The sequence below is a fragment of the Vanacampus margaritifer genome, chromosome 6, assembly GCF_051991255.1.
Source record: "Vanacampus margaritifer isolate UIUO_Vmar chromosome 6, RoL_Vmar_1.0, whole genome shotgun sequence".
In the NCBI taxonomy this organism is placed as follows: Eukaryota; Metazoa; Chordata; class Actinopteri; order Syngnathiformes; family Syngnathidae; genus Vanacampus; species Vanacampus margaritifer.
Genome location: NC_135437.1, coordinates 21,127,669 through 21,148,582, shown reverse-complemented (window position 1 = coordinate 21,148,582; position 20,914 = coordinate 21,127,669). Strand labels below are relative to the sequence as shown.

General features: G+C 38.6%; 1 protein-coding gene and 1 pseudogene across 5 annotated transcripts; both read left to right on the top strand.

Moving 5' to 3' along the window:
* Positions 1 to 1,622: 1,622 nt before the first annotated feature.
* LOC144053991 (UDP-glucuronosyltransferase 2C1 pseudogene) lies at positions 1,623 to 6,246 on the top strand (annotated as a pseudogene). The gene is made up of 2 exons (XR_013294573.1): positions 1,623 to 1,781; positions 2,620 to 6,246. The product of XR_013294573.1 is annotated as a UDP-glucuronosyltransferase 2C1 pseudogene (transcript).
* Positions 6,247 to 7,184: 938 nt separating this feature from the next.
* LOC144053986 (neuroplastin-like) lies at positions 7,185 to 19,031 on the top strand. 4 transcript variants are annotated; one of them, XM_077568971.1, is made up of 9 exons: positions 7,185 to 7,510; positions 10,076 to 10,423; positions 11,906 to 12,080; positions 12,173 to 12,267; positions 14,302 to 14,435; positions 14,908 to 15,181; positions 16,694 to 16,703; positions 17,885 to 17,965; positions 18,130 to 19,031. In XM_077568971.1, the coding sequence occupies exons 1-8, from the start codon at positions 7,420 to 7,422 to the stop codon at positions 17,943 to 17,945; spliced, it is 1,188 nt and encodes a 395-aa protein (XP_077425097.1). In that variant the 5' UTR covers positions 7,185 to 7,419; the 3' UTR covers positions 17,946 to 17,965; positions 18,130 to 19,031. The 4 variants fall into 4 exon arrangements, with proteins under 4 accessions (XP_077425097.1, XP_077425096.1, XP_077425095.1 ...); XM_077568970.1 differs by having other exon boundaries at positions 16,682 to 16,703; positions 17,885 to 17,961; XM_077568969.1 differs by having other exon boundaries at positions 16,682 to 16,703.
* The last annotated feature ends 1,883 nt before the right edge of the window (positions 19,032 to 20,914 follow it).

Sequence of the window (20,914 nt, the reverse complement as noted above, 5' to 3'; positions counted from 1 at the left end):
AAAAACCAAATATCAAAATTTGTAGAAACATGGTCTACGTATATAGAATTTTTTAACCTAATTCTGGTTACTTAATTCTGCCTGTTAGCGAGAGCCACCACATCGTGATAACTTACATTGATGTTTCTGCATTTGGCAATTTATTATTATATTCTATTATTAGTATGGGATTTTTTTTGGTGGGTTTTGGGTGAACTGATGAATACACACACGCTCGCACGCACGCACGCACGCACGCACATGCACATGCTCACACATATGCAAAAAAAATATATATATATAGATATATATATATATTTTTTTTATTATAAAAAATAAAAAAGGAGAGCAATGATGACATGTCAAATCGAATGAACAATAATCTCCATAATTATTTTTTTTAAAAAAAGTTAATGAAAGCTGTAGAGGGGATTAAAAATAAAGTCTCCACAACTGTGTTCAAATGGCAGGTTTTTGTTGCACAACCCCCCCCCCCAAAAAAAAAAATTTTTAGACCAAGATAAATCACTATGCGAAAAATTCACTATATTGAAAACCACTTGGAGTCTCACGTTGTCGTTGTCATTACCAATATAATTACGCAAAGTTACCTTATTTAACCTTAAATCAGGTAGCATTATTTAATACTAGCCACCAACGCATGATAAATGCTAACAAACTGGATAGTTAAGAATGCAAGTTGACACGTAGAGTGTGCCATACAGCTACATTATTATATTTACAGTTGTTTCCACATTTTGTATTAATTACTGAAGCCCTTACTCAGTGTGGTTATGTTTATTTTACTGTTATTTTTAGGAGGGAAGAAAAGAAACAAAATGAATAGGGTGCAATGTCTAACTTAGACCAGTAGACAGCAGCGTTTGCTAGTTTATGTGCGTAGCCAAAGGAGAGTCTGATTTATTTATTTATTTTTAAGCAAAGCGCCCCATGTGTGTCTATAGTGATTAATATAGATTGTGTTTTATATTGAAATTAATTTGTTTAGTGTGGGTTTTCTCTGGGTACTCTGGTTTCCTACCACATTCCATACACATGCATGGCAGGTTAATTGAACACTCTAAATTGTCCTTAGGTGTGGTTGTGGGTGTGAATGGTTGTTTGTCTCTGTGTGTGTGCCCTGGATTGGCTGGCAACCAGTTGCCTCCGGCCCGAAGCCAGCTGGGATAGGCTCCAGCGCCCCCGCGACCTTTGTGAGGAATAAGCGGTTAGAAATGGATGGATGAATTTATTTATAAGAATGTACGGCCCAATGGTGCAGGACGTTGACTTCGTAAAGTGGATGCCAGATTGTAGGACAGCTGGTGCTGGTACCAGGTCCTCAGGTTGGATTAAAATAAATCTTGTAATTTACCCCTAACCGAACATCACGACCTGCTCTGTGTGTAAAGAGTGAACTAGTTTTGATTGGGGGGGGAAATGTGATACAATTGATGCTGATTGGATTTTACGTTTGTACTAAATGAGGTATCCAGCAGGTGGAGTAACTCAGTGCTGTGTGTCTTGCCTCTAGATGGCGCAAGTGATGAATGCACTGGTGAGCGGCTGATTGCCGAGTCATAGGCCACATTGAGCAAAACAAATGTATTGTTTGCAGATATCTTGTTTACGAGTGCACGCCTTCTCAGATAAAAGAGGTCTGCCACAGTTCAGTCACCAGACAATATGCTTGCTCGCTTGTGCTGAGCCTTTTCCAGCTGCCTTTTGCTTTTGCAAACACACACTTGGCCTATCAAATAACAATTGACGTCTTTGAAGGATTTCCATTTCACACAACTTGGGTAAGTCAATGTTATTTATTTATTTATTTATTACAAATTTTAAAGTGTATTCATGTTGGATCTACACATTAATCTCAATAAATTTGAACATCATAGGAAGGTTCCCTTATTTCAATCGTTCAATAAAAAAATAAAAAATTAAGTTGATGTGTTGCTCAAATTCTTTAAACCACAGGTGTCAAACTCCATGCCGGAGGCCTGATTTGGTCCACCACAACGTTTAGCCTGTAAAGCTTGGGCCTTAACTTCCATGATTCTTGCAAAAAATCTGGATCAACATTTTTAAAATGTCATATGTAATTAAAAAAATACGTTTTCTTTGTTACCAAATCTCTTTTACAGTAACTTTAAAAATTATTATCCTTGACATCTGATTTCAAAATAAGTTGACCTTTCATTTGTTGTGTATAGTAACGAAACGTTATATGTTTGTATAGTAAAAAAATGAGTTTGATACGCATGCTTTGATTTAAACACATGGAAAATTCCTATCAAATTTCAATATTACAATACAATATTATAATTATTATATTACAATACTTTTGATTGTTTCTAATCTATTTATTAAAGGACAATGTGTAGTTATTCATTAAAAAGAAAAAAGTAAAAAAACAAAACGCTATTGATTACAATAATGCAATAATTTCTGTTAGGCTACAGATACTCAAATGAGAAGAACTTTGTGAACGTAGCTTTTACCAGCTTCTCCCGGTAGCCGCTCTTGTTAGCCGGTCCAGCTAACTCCTATTAAACTTAATATTGTTTCCTGGTTTTGAACATGACATGTGCCAGCCAGACTAACAGTAGTCTTGTTTATTTGTTTTCGTATTTTTTCAAGGTCTCTTGTGGGCGTCATGATGACAAAGTCTGACGTGATCACCTTTACTCTGCTGTTGATTCAACTGCCGTGTGTATTTGGAGGCAACATATTAGTGTTCCCTTTGGACGGGAGCCACTGGTTAAACATGAAAGGAATCATCGATGAACTTTACGCCAAAGGCCACAAGGTCACGGTGGTGCGGCCGTCTGATAGCTGGTACATCACAGAAAAGTCTCCTCTGTACAACTCAGTCAACCTTAATGGTCAGGATGGCTTTAAGGATCATTTTGAATCGTTTTTGCCTCAACAACTGGAAATGCAGCTTCAGGGGAGGTCGCTATCTCTTCTGCGTCGCATTTGGAATAATATTCAGAATCAGTTCCTTATTATCAGCCAGTTTTCTTTGTTTCACAAGATGCATTGTGAGACAATAGTTCAGATGTTTGAAAATGAAACTCTGATGCAGTCGTTTTATAATGCCAAATATGACGTAGTGTTGACTGACCCCGGCATAGGTGGAGGGGCGTTGCTTGCACACCATCTCCAGGTTCCCCTTATTTACAACGCCAGATGGACCGCGCAAGGAGAAGCTCATGACCTCATTGCCCCATCCCCTCTGTCGTACACTCCCTTTCTCGCAGCACGCTTGACAGATAAGATGACATTCCCACAAAGAATCCTCAATGTTATGGCCTACATCATGGGTAGTCTTTCAATGTTGTACATATCAGAACCTCACTACAAACCGATAGTGAAGCGCTACTTTGGTCCTGATGTGGATTACTCAACATTTTTTTTGGATGCTGACATATGGCTTTTGAGAAACAATTTTATCTTTGAATTTCCACGACCCACAATGCCAAATATAGTCTACATGGGCGGATTTCAGTGTAAACCTCCGAAACAGCTCCCTGTGGATCTGGAGGAGTTTGTCCAGAGTTCTGGAGATCACGGGCTCGTGATCATGACTTTGGGGACTCTCGTCGCGAATCTTCCGCAAGATGTCACCGAGGAAATCGCTGCAGCCTTTGCACAGCTGCCTCAGAAAGTTGTATGGAGGTATGTGGGACAAAAGCCTTCCAATCTGGGCAGCAACACTTTACTGGTTGACTGGCTACCACAGAACGACCTCTTGGCACATCCTAAAACAAGAGTTTTTGTCACCCATGGAGGCATCAACAGTGTTCAAGAAGCAATTTTCCATGGAATTCCAATCGTAGGACTTCCATTATTTTTTGACCAACATGATAATCTCAACAGAATTCAGGCAAAGGGAGGATCAGTAAATGTGGATCTTGCTGCGCTTGACAGGCACATCTTTGCAGAGGCACTCGTGACAGTTCTTCACAACTCGTCATACAGGGAAAACATGCAGAGGCTCTCAAGGCTGCAAAGGGATCAGCCAATGACACCAATGGACCAGGCGGTGTTTTGGATCGAATATGTTATAAGGCATAAAGGAGCTGGCCATCTGAAGGCACAATCCAACAAAATGTCCTCTGTTGTTTATCACTCAGTTGATGTCATTGTAACTTTGCTAACAGTGGTTTTGCTTGTAATATTCATCTGCTTTTTTATTTTAAGATATATGTGCACAATATGTTTTAATGTGAAAAAAACAAAACACGAATAATTTTTTTCTAAAATTTTGTGACAATGAAAATATGAATATAAAACACCAAAAATTAAGATATTGTTGGCCTACTTTTCAATACACAGAGTTCAACATTTTCTAATAGCAACTGCTTGAATTCAATCATTTATAGATTTTTCTGAAGCTGGGAGAACTGAACCTTAAAGGTAATACTAAAGCTTTTTCTACATCATGCATGCTCCACCATTGCCCAGATGAGTACGAAGAGCCCTGACCATTTTACTCAGACTGCACCTATCAGCTTTTATCTTCCCTTCATAGTAGAGTGTGCGGACCGTCACACTACACAGTTTCCTTGGGGAGTTTTTCTTACCTCATTTGAAGTCATGTCTTCGTTTGTCAACTGTGGCTGTCGCTTTAAGATCGTGCACGTACTCTCACGCGCACAATGAACGAGCCTGACACAGCTGCTGCAGTTACGCTTTGGGCCAGAGGTGGCAGTCACGATTAAAAAAAAAAAGTAACAAACTGCACAAAGATCCTTTAAACATTTCTTGGAAATAATATGCTGTATGTGACCTTACTAGTCTAAACATGACATTCTGATTAATATTACATTTGTGGAATATGAGTTATGCAGCCAAATCTAGGCATTTTTATCCATCTCAGGGGGTGGCCATTTTGCCACTTGCTGTCGACAGAAGATGACATCACAGTTGCTCAGGGCTCAGGCAATGACCAATCACGGCTCACCTGTTTTCTGAAGCTGAGCTTGGTTGTTACCTGATACCTGGGCAACTGTGATGTCATTTTTACTCGACAGTAAATGGCAAAATGGCTGCCTTCTGATAGTGATACAAAAAAAAACTGACTTCCCCTTTCAAATGAAAAACTTGTTTCCAAAATGAGACAAAATCCAAATTGAAAATTTATCAACATGCCATTGGTTGTTTACAAATACTAACTATACCTTTATTAAACTTGTTTGAAATGAGTTTAGTTGTTTAATTTATGCCTCCATTTCTTATACTCTTCACATTTTGGGGTAATATCTAAAAATAAGCCAAATAGATTTACTATTTCCTACGAGATGAATTGATTCTAATTACAACCAAGCTGGAACGTAAAACGTGAATACAACACCCTTGTTACTGGCACTATCTGCTTTAAAAAAAAAAAAAAAATAATAATAATAATAGTTGAGTATGGAATGTGACTTTGGACCCATTGATGGTATCTCCCACTGATGTCTATAAAAAAAAAGCAATGGTTCATATGCAATAACTATTTTCCCTAGGAGATTTGGCCACCATTTTATGCAGTCTATGGGGCGCTTGATATCTGTTCTGAGTTAAATAGGATTAAACTTCTACTTAAGATACTGGTGCTGTTAAGGCTTAGTTAGCCTGAGAAGTTGACCTAAAGCACAGTAATTAAAGTAGACATCTTTACAAATGGCACTACCAGTGCTTGAATTATAGTGACAACTTTAACTCAACTATTTATATGGCGTTTTCACAACAGCTGCTACTGTACTTGCACAAATTGTGCAATGCCATAAAGACTTTATGCAACGGGAAGGTCACTCAATAGAGCACATAACAACTGACTTTTACCCCCATACTAACGCAAGACCAGGGTCGTCACCAACCTTTTTGAAACTGAGAGCTATTCTTGGGTAGTATACTGATTAGTGCGACGGCTTGATACATGTCTGATATATACCTTTGCTCAAAATTCCTTTAATAATACTCGAATGTGTTATTAATAATTGATGATACTCATTTTCTGACGCTGCTGCTGTTAATGATGTCTTACAATAATTAAGAAACAGAAACACATAACACTTTTCCCCCCTATATCTCTGCCAATGATCGCATTTTTAAATCGTCATTTGTACAACATTCCTACAAAATCACAATGTCCTATCACTGGTGAGCTATTTTTCTCATGTGGCCATTGCAAGCTACCTGGTGCCCATGGACACTTCGTTGGTGACACCTGAACTAGACTGTAATTGTGATTTATTCATTTAAAAAAATTCTAATGTGTGTAAGCTGTTTGAACTACAGAAGCGTATTGTATTCACTTGGGGAAAAAACACTCCTGTTTTTCTAACTTTAGGGCTTTGTTTTTTGAGTTTTTTTTTTTAAATTTTCTGTTTTATTGAATACATTGGGTTATTGGGTCATAAAAACATTCAGAAAAACTGAAAAAATATTTAGAAAAACAGAAAATACAGTATTAAAAAAATAAAAATACTCAGAAAAAGAGAAATTTTCAATAAAAACAATTTTAAAAATACTCAGATTTTTTTTTTTCAAGGGAATGCAATCTAAAAAAATCAAAACATGTTTTTTTATGCTTTTTGGGGGCTTTCTTTTTTATTTTCTGTTTTATTTAATTATTTGTTTCTGTTTTATATATATATATTATATATATTTTTTTCCTGTCATAATTTTTTTTTTTTTTTTAAATATTCAGAAAACAGAAAAAATATTCAGAAAACTAGAAAAAAATCAGAAAACCAGAAAAAAAATCTGAAAAACAAAAAAGTATTTAAAAACAGGAAAAATAACAAAAAACAAATTAACAAAAAACTAAGCCCCACTAAAAAAAAAAAAAAATCCAAAGAAAACATACCCCCCCTCCCAAGTGAATGCAATAAATATGCTTCCTTATCATACATGGACATGATAAATTAATGTAAATTTCTTCAACCACATTCATAAAAGTACATTATTGTCAAATTAATGTGTTTGACGGGTCAATTGCCTGTTATTACCTTTTGAAAAATCTAAATTGTTTACACTCTCTCAAATCTGTGAAAGCAGCTAAAAGGCTTAATTAACACACTCAACCGCTTAAAAAAGCTTATGCAACTGTCTAGCAAACATTGTACTCAAATCTTTGTGAAATAGCTGTTAGGCTAGTTGGCTAAAACGCTGCTAAGTTAAATTGATTCCCTCCCCTTTGAGATCTCGCGACATTTGAGCTAAGACGCGTAGCTACAAGGTGGTTCTTTGATGCAGTGAAGGAAGGAGACGGAACAGGTCGTCAGCGGCAGTACTAAAGGCTCCCGTTAGTCGAGCCACCCGGCGTCACTTCCCTCTTCCCACAGGAGCGTGTGGAGGTGCGAGCCTCCTTGGTGATTCCTCCTCGCACCACCATATCCCGCGCGGGTCACCTTAGCGCTCACGCACCGGCATTTTCCCTCCCCGAAAATGATACCTGGCAAACGCCGAGCCGCAGCCATGTCGCTGCCGGCGGCGATATGCGGATTCCTGATGCTGCACACCGTCTCCTCGCAAAACGGTAAGAAATTGGCTACCCTTGTGTATGATTAACCTGGTGCTAATGTGGCAGCTTTTCAGCGGGCGACGTCGCCTTCTGGTCACACGTTTAATTTTAAGTAACCAACACCATGTGTCCGTGACAAATATCACCATACCCGTTTGGCTGCCACGAAGATAAAGCATACTGTATATATTTTTTTCAAATGGAGGAGGAGGAGGGGGTCTGTTTTGCTCGCAGAGCGCCTGAAACGAAAGGTCGATAAAAGATTAATAAGCTACAATCTGTGGATGCTCAAGTGGGCCACACAATGGCCTGTGTGATGTCCCCCAAAATGTCCTTTAAATGTGTGGAGCTGAATACTGAAACGTAAGCCAAGGACAAGTCCTGCTCAGGAGCTTTCAGGAGAAGTGGTGGAGGGGGATTCATTCTGTCACATTGAAGTTCACACACACGCACACTCACATAGATGTATGGATGTTGGACTTGAGAAGTGAAGCTCTGTAAATAGCATCAGTCCATTTTGCTGCATGCTTCTATTTTTAGAGCACTGATGCTGCACTGGGATCCACGTCTTTAATGTCCTCTCTCTACAATGAATCTGTTAACTCTTTGCTGAGATGCACTGCACCGCACTGCTCAAGCACATTGATTTTTCCCAGTTCAGACCTACGTACTTGTCCGGGTAACCCCGTGCTCATAAATCTGGTGGTACCCCACCGACCCCCACCGCCACCACCAAATGGGTTACGGCAGCTCGAGGTAACAGATCCATACTGGAAGTGTGTCTCTTTGCATGGTGAGTGAGAATTCTGCAGTCCATGCTGTGTCGGTGTGCACTGCAAATGTTTCTTCCCTCAATTTCAAGTACTGTATATGAGCTTATACGAGGTTCATTCATTCCATGGCCATGCTTGTAAGGAGGCTGGCAATGTAAGGTATGATACCAACTTGAGCAATCTGAGAACAGCCATTTTGAGCTAAAAATTAGAATAATAATTTAAAAAAGCCATTAATTTAATGTAGACATTTGGATATATAGGTCTTTAAAATTAACCATCTTATTTTTTTAAATATCAAAAGTTCTACTGGTATTGGTACTTGGTATCGTTGATTAATTACGTTTTGAGTACAGTATTTGTAATGTATCTGTCTGAAAAAAGTGGTATTGAACGTCCAAACTCCTGCATATTTAAAATAGTATAAAAAGTTTTGACATCTTGGGTGTAGTTAGAGTAGTTGGGTATTGCCATGAAGAAATGCAAAAAAAAAAGAGAAAAAAAAGCCACAATTAAGACTCAGTGATGTAGTCGAGCATACTTGTTTTGTAGAGGTTGAGTACACCAAGTAAGAAATTGTAATTAAATTAAGCATTATATAATTTTTAAAAATATGATCATTTTGTGCGAGTTTAGTTTATTTCTTCAAGTGTAGAAAATAAGCGACCAGCGATATACCGGTTTAATGGTCAGGATAATTTAAGCAAGTTTATATGTCACACATTCTCCATATTATTATTTTTTTTACTATAATTATAATAAAGTGAAAAGATCTCAACTGTGTGCAGTTGACTGCACGACTCGCGTGCTGCGTTTGACACATCTGAGGTGGCGGGGTCTGTCTCAGCAGTTCTGTTAAGAGCTGAGGAGCTGCTTTTGCAGTTTTGACTATGTCAACATCTATGTGGATATTTAAAAAACAAACAAATGTTTTTCTCTCCACTCTGGGGGTATAAAAAAAAAAGTTTGCATGGTGAAAATACTGTATGTTGGTGGGATATCAAATAAGAGAAAAGCCCATCAAATTGATTTCAGTTTTATGGGGAGGGCAAGGTCTAGATCATGACGCTGCTATGACAAAAAAACAAAACAAAACCAATTTACAGTACATGGCCTGGCTGACTCGTCCGTCTTCTTACTTTGTTGCTGTGGACTGCTCCTATGGAAACGAGTGGTGGTGCAGGTGGGGGGAGGAGGCGGGTCTATCACCATGCGCCCCCACCCTCCCCAGAGTCCTGGAGATGTAGCGTCTATAAATCTCTCAATCTCGCGTATGCTCTATAGTTCCTATAGTGCACTCCTATGAATGCAGCAGACCCTCCTCGTCCACTTATGGACTCCATTTGTTTCATAATTATTGCATTTAGCTCAGAGACGTTTCAATGATGGAGCACTTTGCGCAGTGGTGGCAGTGTATTACTGAATAATCATTTTACACCAGCTTTTCAAAACCCTAATGATATTTTCATCACTTGGAATGTGTGAAGAATGACAAGGTCGCTCGGAGGACGTTTGCATACAAGTTCTGTGCGAGTGTGCCATAAATGTCTATACGTGACGTGATGTCATTAATTGAGACCGGCCTTGTGGGGACCTCCCAGCACAATTGAATTAGAGCTTCACAGGAATAGCGCTTGTAATGGCTTCATCAGCTCTGACGTTGACTTTATATATTGATATTGCTGTTGATCTCGCTATGATTCAAATTGTCTTGTGTGCTTTTATTCCTTTTTTTCCCTCTCATTTACATCCCACAAATGTATTCTTCTTCTCATGCATGCTGCCCCTTGTAAACTGCCGCCGCCAGCGGGCTTTGTGAAATCACCTCTATCTGAAACCAAGCTCACGGGAGACACCTTTGAACTATTCTGTGACGCAATGGGAAAGCCCACCCCCGAAATCCAATGGTGGTACTCTGAGATCAACCGAGCCGATTCCTTCAGGCAGCTGTGGGACGGCGCCCGCAAGCGGCGGGTGTCCATCAGCACGGTCTACGGTGTCAATGCGGTCAGTGTGCTGGGAGTATCCTATCTCACGCTGGAGGATATCGGGACGTACGAGTGCAGAGCCAGCAATGACCCGAGACGCAACGACCTGCACATAAATCCCGCCACCACCTGGGTCAGAGCTCAGGCTACAATAACCGTGCTGCAGAGTGAGTGGTCAGTGTGGTGGAAACATCCAACCCCCCCCCCTCCTGAGAGAAACCAAATTGAACAGTTCCTGTGTGATTCAGCCTCCCTTCAAACGTCTTTAGAGGACCATTAGCTCCCTTTTGTAGATGCCATCATCCCTGGTAGCGGTGGAAAACGGCGCCACCATTTGTGTTGATGTTCTCTTTTGAGCAGATGTCAGTTGTCTGTGGATCCAGAGTACCCGTAGCGCCCTTTGTCCTCCCTATGTTTTGTTCACTTTCATGACCTCCCATTTACAGGTTTTTGTGTTTAAAATGGTTAGATTTTGCAAACAATGTGTGTTGTCTTGAGTTCAGTGTGATAGTTAGAAATGTAATAAAAAAATAAAAAGCACTTAGTATTGCAACAAGGGATGAGCATCTGAGAAAATGTATTTGATCAACTGCAGTGCTAATGAAATCCATCAATCGGTTATTAGATATTATTTGAAGATTTATTTTTGATGGCAGAAAACACAAGTTTTCTGATTTGAAAACTCTTTACATCCCCCCCCCCAAAAAAAAATAAATCTTGACAATATGTTCTTTGTAGCCCCACTAGTCTAAATACGGTATTCGGTTAATATTGTGCTAGTGGAATATGAGTTAAGCAGTAAAATTTCAGCAGCCTTTATCAATATCAGAAGGAGGCAATTTTGCTACTTGCTGTCGACTGAAGATGACATCACAGTTGCTCAGGTAACAACCAATCACAGCTCGGCTTCAGAAAACAGATGTCCCAGTCATGTCTTTAAAAACCTACTGTTAAGAGAAAGGCTAGTAACTCGAACAGATCAGAACAGATCAGTTTAATAAAAAATGGGAGACAATAATTTATTTATTTATTTTTATCACAGGGGCACCAGGCTTGTCTTGAATGTTTAGAAAATGTTGCATTGCTCAAGACTGAATCAATAGTGTCCATACTCATTGACGCCAAGTCCTGCACCCCATTTTTTTGTATGCTTTTAATGAACAATCAATTCCACGCTATTGTCAATTAATTGCCCTATTAGTGCTTATGCCCATACATAATATTCAAAATAGAAAATATGCTTGTAGACATGCAATGGATGTCCTATGTGGTGAGTATGCACATTAAGAGGTTCACCAGTGTCTACATGTACAAACAAGATGATCGGGATTAATCTGAATACAAACACTCAAATCAGGATTTTGCACGCTTTTGAGCTCTTAAGTACCCTTAAGCAGTATTGTGGATGTGAACTGTGAGTCACTCTTTGAAGCAATTTGATCGTATCGATTGATGGTGTTTTAAATGGATATAAAACCAGGTCCTTAATTTTAATAAACTAGTAATTAATTTTGCAGATGTGCAAAATGTTTGTCCTTTGATATTTTTGAGTGCCCATTGGAGGCCTCACTCACATTTTATCATCATAACTCACATTCAGAGTCAGCATCTTGTTTGACTGGGTTAATTGATGTCTTTTTTTTTTTCAGAGCCATCCATCGCTGCCTCTGAGCACACTTCCCTTCCCGTGGAAGGCCACAGTCCCCCTTTCACTCTGCAGTGCAACCTGACCAATAGCGACAATGCCCTCCTGGAGAGCTACTGGATGAAAAATGGTGATGAGATCCCAGAATCGCGCAGTCCAAATAGGAACACCGAGTATAGGTAAGCGTCTGCGACTTAAGTGTGCGCATATGCTGCACTGGAGCTTTATTGGCATAGCGTGGGTTCTCTTGACATGTGCTTCTGGTCTGCAGGCTGCTTAAACCCAGAGGAGATGATGCTGGTGTGTACATGTGCGTCTTCACCTTTGGGATGTCTCCCGCCGCCAACACCACCATTGAAGTTAAAGGTCTGTGTTGATTTATGAGCTGCAATCCTTCAGGCTTGCCATGCAACGGGCAAGGACCTGCGATTTGCTCGCGGGTAGCCGCCGCCCTTAACACCTCCGTCGAACCAGTGGCCAGCTCGGTGGCAGCAGATGGTGTCTTGTTTGTGTGATGCACAGGGATTATAGGTCTAAACAGCAGAATCTAGTTGCAGCCTTTCTGCAGTCACACATGCGCCTGTGGAGGGAAATTAGCGTCACATGAGAGAATTATTGTACTTTAATGTAATTGCATGCATACAGTCTTATAAAAAAAAAAAAATGCAAGTCACTTTACTGGGTGTGTGTGATGTGTTGACATTAAAATTTAGGTTGATCATAAGGGTCATAGCATATTACAGGGATGTGATTTTTCGGCTAATTCGCGGAATTCCGCTTTTTTTATCTCCCCCCAAAAAAAAAAAAATTTTTTTATTTTTTTATTTTTATTTTATTATTATTATTTTTTTTAGTAGTTCATTGTGTATGCACATGACTCCGACAGATAACATCTTCTGCTATAACAAAGACATTTGTGGTATGCTCTAATATGAGTTACTTTTCATTTGGTCATGATACAATTATTTGTTCATGAAATTTGAACTCTTCAACATTATTTATGTGTTAACTTAGTAATCACATTAGTTAGATATGATGATATTCTCAGTGATAGTTTTTAAAAGCAAAGACAGTCCAATGTTTTTGAATGTGACTGATTTTGAGTTGACTAAAACTGCCATTTTATATGGGATAGTTCAATATACATTGAAAATTTATGCTGTTGTTTTGTCTATTTCTTTGTCATGTGAGTGCATTGAAAGAACTTAAAAACACGGAAAACCCATGAGCTCCGGGGGGCTTCGCTAGCTGGGTGCCAGCGGCCCCCAGACCCCCGGCTAAATTTTCAGATAATTTCACTTTGGTCAAATCACATCCCTGATATTAATATACAGACCGCTGTTTTTATCTTTGATATAGAATCTATAAATATACATATATATTAGGGATGCACCGAAATGAATTGAAAATGAGAAATGCTTAGCCGAAAACTGAAACGCCGAAAACCAATTTTTTATTATTGCATTTATTATAATTAAAATTATAATATTATTGAAATGCATCCACATCAGAGACATGTTAGCAAATGATACATTAAACACCAAACGCGGGGTGAGCAACTGAGCATTTTCTGGCGGTGCAATTGCACTTTAAAGTCAATGTAAAGTAGGTACTTCGCACCGGCGGGCACGGATAACGCATTTGTAGGCCATTTGGAGAGGGACACGCGCACATTTTTTTCTCACCGGCCAATCGGCTTTGAGAACGGACTGCAAAGTCACACACGGCGTCCTGTACAGATTTGCAGTCACCCGGAAATAGTGGTAAGTGTTTACTTGTTTAAAACTGTTTATAGCAATAGTGCTAACGTTAGCTAAAGTATTTAGCACGGCCACCAGAATGCAAGTGAAAAAGTGGAAGCGCTCGAGGGGCTCTCATCAAAGAAAAAAAAAGGAAGGCACTGCAGGAGAAAGAGTGGCTCACCTGTAGTGCAGTACTTGGCAGCGCTCTCTTATTTTTGACATAGTTTACCAAGCGACCCTCTCCTTCTCTGGTGTGCACAATGAGGCCGACACTCACTCCCGTGTTTGGTGGTTAATTCAAACAGACACTTGCTTGCAGCTCCATGTGTGTCTTACCAGGCAAAGTTTTTTGGGACTGTCGGAAAAACTTGAAATAAATAAATAAAAAAAATATATATATATATATATATATATATATATATATATATATTTATGCATTATATGATGATGGCTGTTCTAAATTCCATCTCACAAATTGAATGTGTCTTTTGTGTTTTTAAATGTAATTTGTTGAGCTGGATTCAGTAGATTTTGTGTAATCCTTCTCATTTAATGAGGTTAGGTTCATCATGCCAGTCACAATGTACATTTTAATACGTACATATTTTTGGGGAAAAATAAAGCTCTTATCATGTATTACTGTATTCTCTTCTTTTAGCTGCTCCTGAGATTACGGGCCACAAGCGCAGCGAAAATAAGAACGAAGGCCAGCGTGCTTTGCTCTACTGTAAGTCTGTGGGCTACCCTCATCCGAGCTGGACCTGGCGTAAACTCGAAAACGGCATATATAGGGTATGATGTGTGTGAATTTCTGTGCATTTAGTATTATTTCAGAAAGATGAAATAGATTGGTTTCATTACAAGCCTGGTTTGTTGGTTGTTTTTTGTGCTTGATTAGCAACAAACATACATCCGGAGAGTAATGAACTTTATGTAAACATTGTATTATGCTTTAATACTTAAATGTGTTCCCTCGGTACTTTGTGGTTTGGTTATTGCGATTATTGTTTTAAAAAAAAAAAGTACATAAATTAACAATGTATTTAGCTTTTCAAAAGATTTGTAACTAGATTTACTGGTATTGCCTTAACACAAGAATTGTGTTTAATGGTTAATTGTCATCTTTAACTACAAACATGTAAAGAAGTTGATTAAAACTTGGAATGCATACAAAAAAATCTTCTCTATTGTACTATTACAATAATGCTTTACATTAGCGATATCAGCATGTTATTTTAATGTCAATTTATTTTTGATTTGATAGGAAATTGACAACTCATCCGGACGCTTCTCCATCAGCAGCAAAGACAATTACACTGAGCTCAGCATCACCGATCTGGACATTAATTTGGACCCAGGCGAGTACCAGTGCAACGCCACCAATTTGATCGGCAGCAGCGACGAGAGTTCTGTGCTGAGGGTCCGCAGCCATTTGGCCCCCCTATGGCCTCTTTTGGGGGTGTTGGCTGAGATCATCATCCTGATCGTCATCATCGTTGTTTACGAGAAGCGTAAGAAGCCCGATGATTTACAAGACGGTGAGTCACCAACACTTTGGGAGCTCTCTTTGCTATTTCAAACCTATTTATTATTCCGTTTTAAATACAAGTGAGGGGAAATGGATTGTCGTGAGCGCTCATTCTCCAATCTTGGTCCGCTTTCCTATCGCTGCTGATGGGGTTGTCGCTGATGGTAATAATGTATGGCGCTGCAGCGCCTCTGCCGCAGAGCAGTTGGCGTGCCGCACAGTGGTGCAGGAAATTGGGATGCTTGCCACCACACGCACACACTTGTAGAGGCATTAGTGGGCAGTGTGGCCTGCGCTCTGCAGTAGTCGCCACAAACGCTCGACGCGTCGTTGGATAGGCGGACGGTTACCCGACCTTGTGCTGTGCCAGCATTCAATAATTCAGTCTGACGAGGTTGAGCCAAAAGGCGGACCACTGTTGCTGGAGGTTGAACCTTGTCAGGACAATCCCATGCATTTAATATTAATGGGAAATGAGATACCGCGGTGTTGTGGAGATGGACGTTCTTAATGATTAATAGTGTTTCAGGGACTTTCCACGCCCCAAGCTGCTGTATGCTCAAGCAGTAAATACATTTTGTGTAAAAAAAAAAAAAAATGCCAACATGGGATTGTCACATCCTACAGAGCCTTTCATTCTTCTGCTGTGTATAAATGATGAGCTAATGGCATTTTGCCGACCTTTTTCTTTCGAAATGGAATTTTGATTATTGGCACATGTTGCCATATGTATGGGTGGTTCTCTGTAATTTACAGTTTGAGTGTCGAAATCACGTCTTTTTATATTTCATTTATACAAATCCAATTCAAATTGCTTGCATAAGCCAGAAATCAGAATCTGTGCATCAATTGTTAATAATTAAGATTGTAATGTCATTGCCTTAAATTAGGTCAGCGTTCTCTGCTGAATAATTTATTGTTATCATATCTTCCTTTTCCCAATTGCCCAACCTAACGCTGTATGTGGTAAGTGTGAGACTAGACTGCATGCTTCAGCTTCATTCTCTCGCACGTCACAGGAGAGAATTTGCAGTTGCTCTACTAGGAACATTTTTATGTTAAAATGATGCATTGACTTGATTGTGATGTGTTAAACTCATACCTTATTGCACTGTGAAACATATTTACTTGTTTTGACTCGGTCAATTTTACTGTCATCGTTTCACACGACCTCAGCAATTGTTGATGGTATTGCTAATACCATTAACAACACTACTTGTCTGTGCATGGAAATTGTATTGTTGCAAGTTTACTTGCATTTCATTCGTCTGTGGAATTTGGTGTTGTTCTGCACTGGATTGTATTCTCTTAGTAACATTACTAGGCTGCATTTTAATCATGTTTCATCGACATCAATGAAATGTGAAGTGAAACCTTATAACATAATGCACAAGCCTAAGTACACTTAGGCTGTGGATAAAAAAAAAAAAAACGTCAGTCCTTCGTCTCCATTTGCTTGCAATTCTCATTTTTGGTCTTCATTTCTCCATATTTCCCATCGCTGCTTCAGATGATGACCCAGCTGGACCAATGTAAGTATGAACTTTTTACTTTACCATAATACAAGGGGTGTTCCGTTCAGGGTTTTATGCTGCCGATTTCAATACCGATCATATGGATTAGCTGCACATTTATCAATTTTAGAGCTGCTCTCTAACATTTATTTTAATTGATAAAACTGTAATTTGTTTTTATTGATTGATGAATCACATTTAAACAAACATTCTATCCAAATGTCCATCCCGTTATTATGGATATTTGAAATTGACAGTGCAGAAAATGCACAAACATACATTATGATTCAGTTACTAGCATATGTAGTGTTAATGAAAGGTGAGGGGGGCGCTATACTGCACACAGGCTGGTCTTTAGTCTCTGGAGCTGAGGGGTGATTGTTTTTTCGTGATCGGAAATGAAAAGCATTGATCAACATATGCGATCACATAAGGTACTTTCCCACGTAAATCGACCGATCCATCGGAGCACCACTCAATGTTGCATGTTAAATTTTCTCTTTAGAGCTTTGAGTACAGTAAACCTCAAAGCTGAACTCTATCTTAAACTTGTAGCTGTACATCAAATAATCACAGGGTGTGATGTTCACTTAAGTCTCACCTCAAATTGACACCCTAGTGAAAAATAACTGATCATGCAAGTTTGACCAATATTCACCCCTAATATGAAGTCCAATAAAAAATATCAAAATTTTGGGGGGTGAAATGGGGAAATTTCAAAGGTGCCGACTGGCGATTATAGAGCTGCATGTCTTGTACCGATTTTCTGACAAAGGGCTGTGTGATATGACACTGGATATTGTGATGAGCATACAGAGTGTTGAAGGAGCAATGCATTCAGCCACGTGACTGAAATTCATTCATCCTCCTTGAAGGTGAGCAGAATAAATAAACATGGTAGCCATAGCCAGATAAGATTAAATCTAGAAAGAATAACGAGTGAGTGCTTTTTGCATTGCACATCTAATTCAGTGAAGAAAATCTGTTACCGTGACAATGACTTCACCTATATGGGGGATTTGCATGATCTTGGTCATATCACACATCCTGCGGGAGGCACGCAGGAGACAGATAGTGCTGTGGTGTAGCTTCCTAGAAGTTCCTTACAGTATATAAAACATATGTAACGCAATCTGTTGCTTAAAAGTGCTGGCTTTTAAATATACAAACCTGATTGTGTGGTTTACTCCTTGCTAAAGGAAAACTAATTCAACCAACAACCACAAAGACAAGAACCTGCGCCAGAGGAATACAAATTGAGCCGCCTGTCTGCAGAGTGAGTGAGTATTCAATTATTAAAATGACCAAACCGTCGGCCTGATGATAAATATGTATTACGAGCCCATAGGGACAAATTAGTCAATGACCCAATGTGTGAAGTTGCCACCGAAACATGACACGCGGCAGGCTGCTCTAACGAGATGTGCTTTCATTTCATTTGCAGGTTACATTACACATGCATTGACCACATGAAGGTAAACGACAACGGAATCAACGGCTGTTGTTCATAGAATTTTGATCTGCCATTAAAAGTGTGGTTGAATGAGGCATGCCTTATGAGTTTATTGTGTGAGGTGCGAGATGCTCTTTATTCATTCATATCATTACAGGATTGTTAACATAACCATTGTTACTGCATGCAAACAGTGATGTGTGTGATTTAGTTGCCCTCATACTCGCTACTTTTCCACTTTTACTACTTATAAAATAATTGCATGCAAGATGTTGACCCTCTACTTGAGACAGAATTTTGTTCTGTATTTTTTTTCTCTCTCTCTCTCTGAGTGGCTTCATGTAGATAATCTGTACGTTTATAACGAGAGAAAAAAGGACCATATTTCAGCCCTGTAGAAAATGGCAGTTTTGTACGGTTTTATCATGCAGCTGCATATTACCTAAGATTCATCATATTAATATTACATTTCAAGGGCTTTCCAACGTCCCTCTAAAGATTCTATTTGTGTGTATGTACAAATCCCTTATAGCTATGTACTGATATAAATAGTATGATGCACTTAAATGTTGACAATAATGAGAACCTGTATAAACCTACTTTATGAAATCTAGAACAATCATTCTATCAATATTTTGTCATGACAGTGTGTATTGTACAGCATGGCTTTTCTCCTATGCAACTAATATCCATATCAATGTATTGACAAAATATTGCGGCTTTGTTTTTTTTTGTTTTTGTTTTGTGACAAAAGCTTTAAATCGTAGGATCACCTGTAGAGCATAGACATTTTAGTACACAGCTGCATGGTTTCTGTACGGCGGACGGGATTGGACAGCCTGCTATACAGACTCTCAAGTCATTTTTAAGAATAAACATTTTAAAAAATCACACTTTGGCTGTTGTTCTGGTTTCTTAGTAGAAATGCTGCACAGATGTGGGCCAATAGCAACGCAGAAGAGGAGTTTGTATTAGAGCGCCCTCTAGTGGCTGCAACTCTTAAGAGGAACTCAATGAGGACTGTGATATCGAGAGAAGCAAAATGGTGCTTGATGTAAAAAAAAACACACAAAAAAAACAGGACTCCTTGCTTTAATAAAATTAATACACTGCATGTTATTTACTGGATATGTTTCATATGTAAATTCTGTGGTCTAATTTTAATTGCCTAATCTAAAAGACAACAACGATCACTTTCATATCTGATTATCCTAATGTCTCAGAAATCAAAATCTTGTTCCAGGAGAGTCCGTCGTAAACCCTCTTTTTGCAGTTGCCCACTGTACACACAAGTTCCTGCTATTGTTTTTTTATGTTAAAGCCCCAAATTAGATGTGGACAGATTGAAGAGGTGACGATGAAAGCCCCCTGGATGAAAGTCCGGGGATCAAGCTGTATTATCCCTTTGGGATTATGGATAAGTGGAGGTGAAAAGTCAAACATCCATTATAAGAGTGGTGAGCATGCATACAGGTCATCAGCGCACATGTGCACTTCTGAAGTAGACCTCGGGCCAACTTTGCGGAAACTCTATTTACAAGGGGGCAGTCTATTGAGCAACATCACCACAAAGAATTCACCTTTTATATGCTCTGTGTTATTACAGACAATATATATATATATATTTATTTATTTATTTATTTTTATTTTTATTTTATTTTTTTTAAATAAAGGAGGACAGTAAAATTAGAAAAAACACAACTGTGCCAAGACCTTTCAAATTTTTTCTGGAATATTCATTCATCTTGCAGTTGATGGAGCTGATACCATCAAATTAATAAAAAAAAGAAAAGAAAAAGGAAAAGCAGACAATGGACAACACAAACAACACAATTTCACTTTTTGTGGCTTTATCTAAATAAAGCTATCGCGGTATCGTTTAAACCTTGTAACTGGCTGTGCAACTTTTCCAGAGCAAACAGTTGAGCATGTAGCTTTATTGCTCACTTTCTCAGCTGCACTCTGACAAACAGCTGTCCACGCAGCACACATGGCACAGAATTAGATGATTAAAGATCTAGTGATCTGCTTAAATATGGAGGATTTGTTGGCCGTTTGTAAGAGACGCTATCCATTAAGTGGCACATGCCTAATGCTGCACTACGGCCAAATTAATCTTGCCCAATACAGTATTTTGAAATCCAAAATCAAGGAAAGAAATAACCCTCTAATTCGCCAAATCTAACTACACACAAACTTTGAGAACTTACAGTTACTTTTTTCCGCATTTATGCATAATGCAGGTTTTGTACTGCATTCAATTTGTGCAACTAAATTATATTATTACTTATTACTTCATTAAAGGGGAGGAGCAAGCTTATATCTGCTTTTTTAGTGATACAGTGGAACCTCTAAAGACCATTGCAATCCATTACGTGATCCTGGTTCACCTATGATTGTTTTTTTTGTTTTTTTACCATGTCAATGAAGTCAAACTTTGCAAACGGTTTTAAAGTGACAGTTTAAAAATCCACTTTTTGTGCTAAAAAAAAATCTTAGCAAAACTGATTTGAGTGTAATTTTTGTCACAAACGCACAAAGCAACTGTTTTCATGTACAATTCTGAATTTACAGTACTGTATGTCTGCATATAATCTTTCCTCATGTTTGCTAGGTTGCTCCAGTGAGAGATCAGTTATCCAATTTTACTTTAAATTGTCAAACAATTTTAATTAAATTACTTAATAATAATAAATAAATACATTTAATTGAAATGAATTAAACTACAACTACTCAACAATTAAGCAATATCACATGAGAGAGATTGATGTACTCA

What these genes read in the sequence shown, in the direction of transcription:
- LOC144053986 (XM_077568970.1), top strand. Translation starts at nt 7,420, where the DNA reads ATGATACCTGGCAAACGCCGAGCCGCAGCCATGTCGCTGCCGGCGGCG. An exon ending in CACCGTCTCCTCGCAAAACG is followed by an intron (nt 7,511 to 10,075) that starts GTAAGAAATTGG and finishes TGCCGCCGCCAG; the next exon opens with CGGGCTTTGTGAAATCACCT. An exon ending in CACCACCATTGAAGTTAAAG is followed by an intron (nt 12,268 to 14,301) that starts GTCTGTGTTGAT and finishes CTCTTCTTTTAG; the next exon opens with CTGCTCCTGAGATTACGGGC.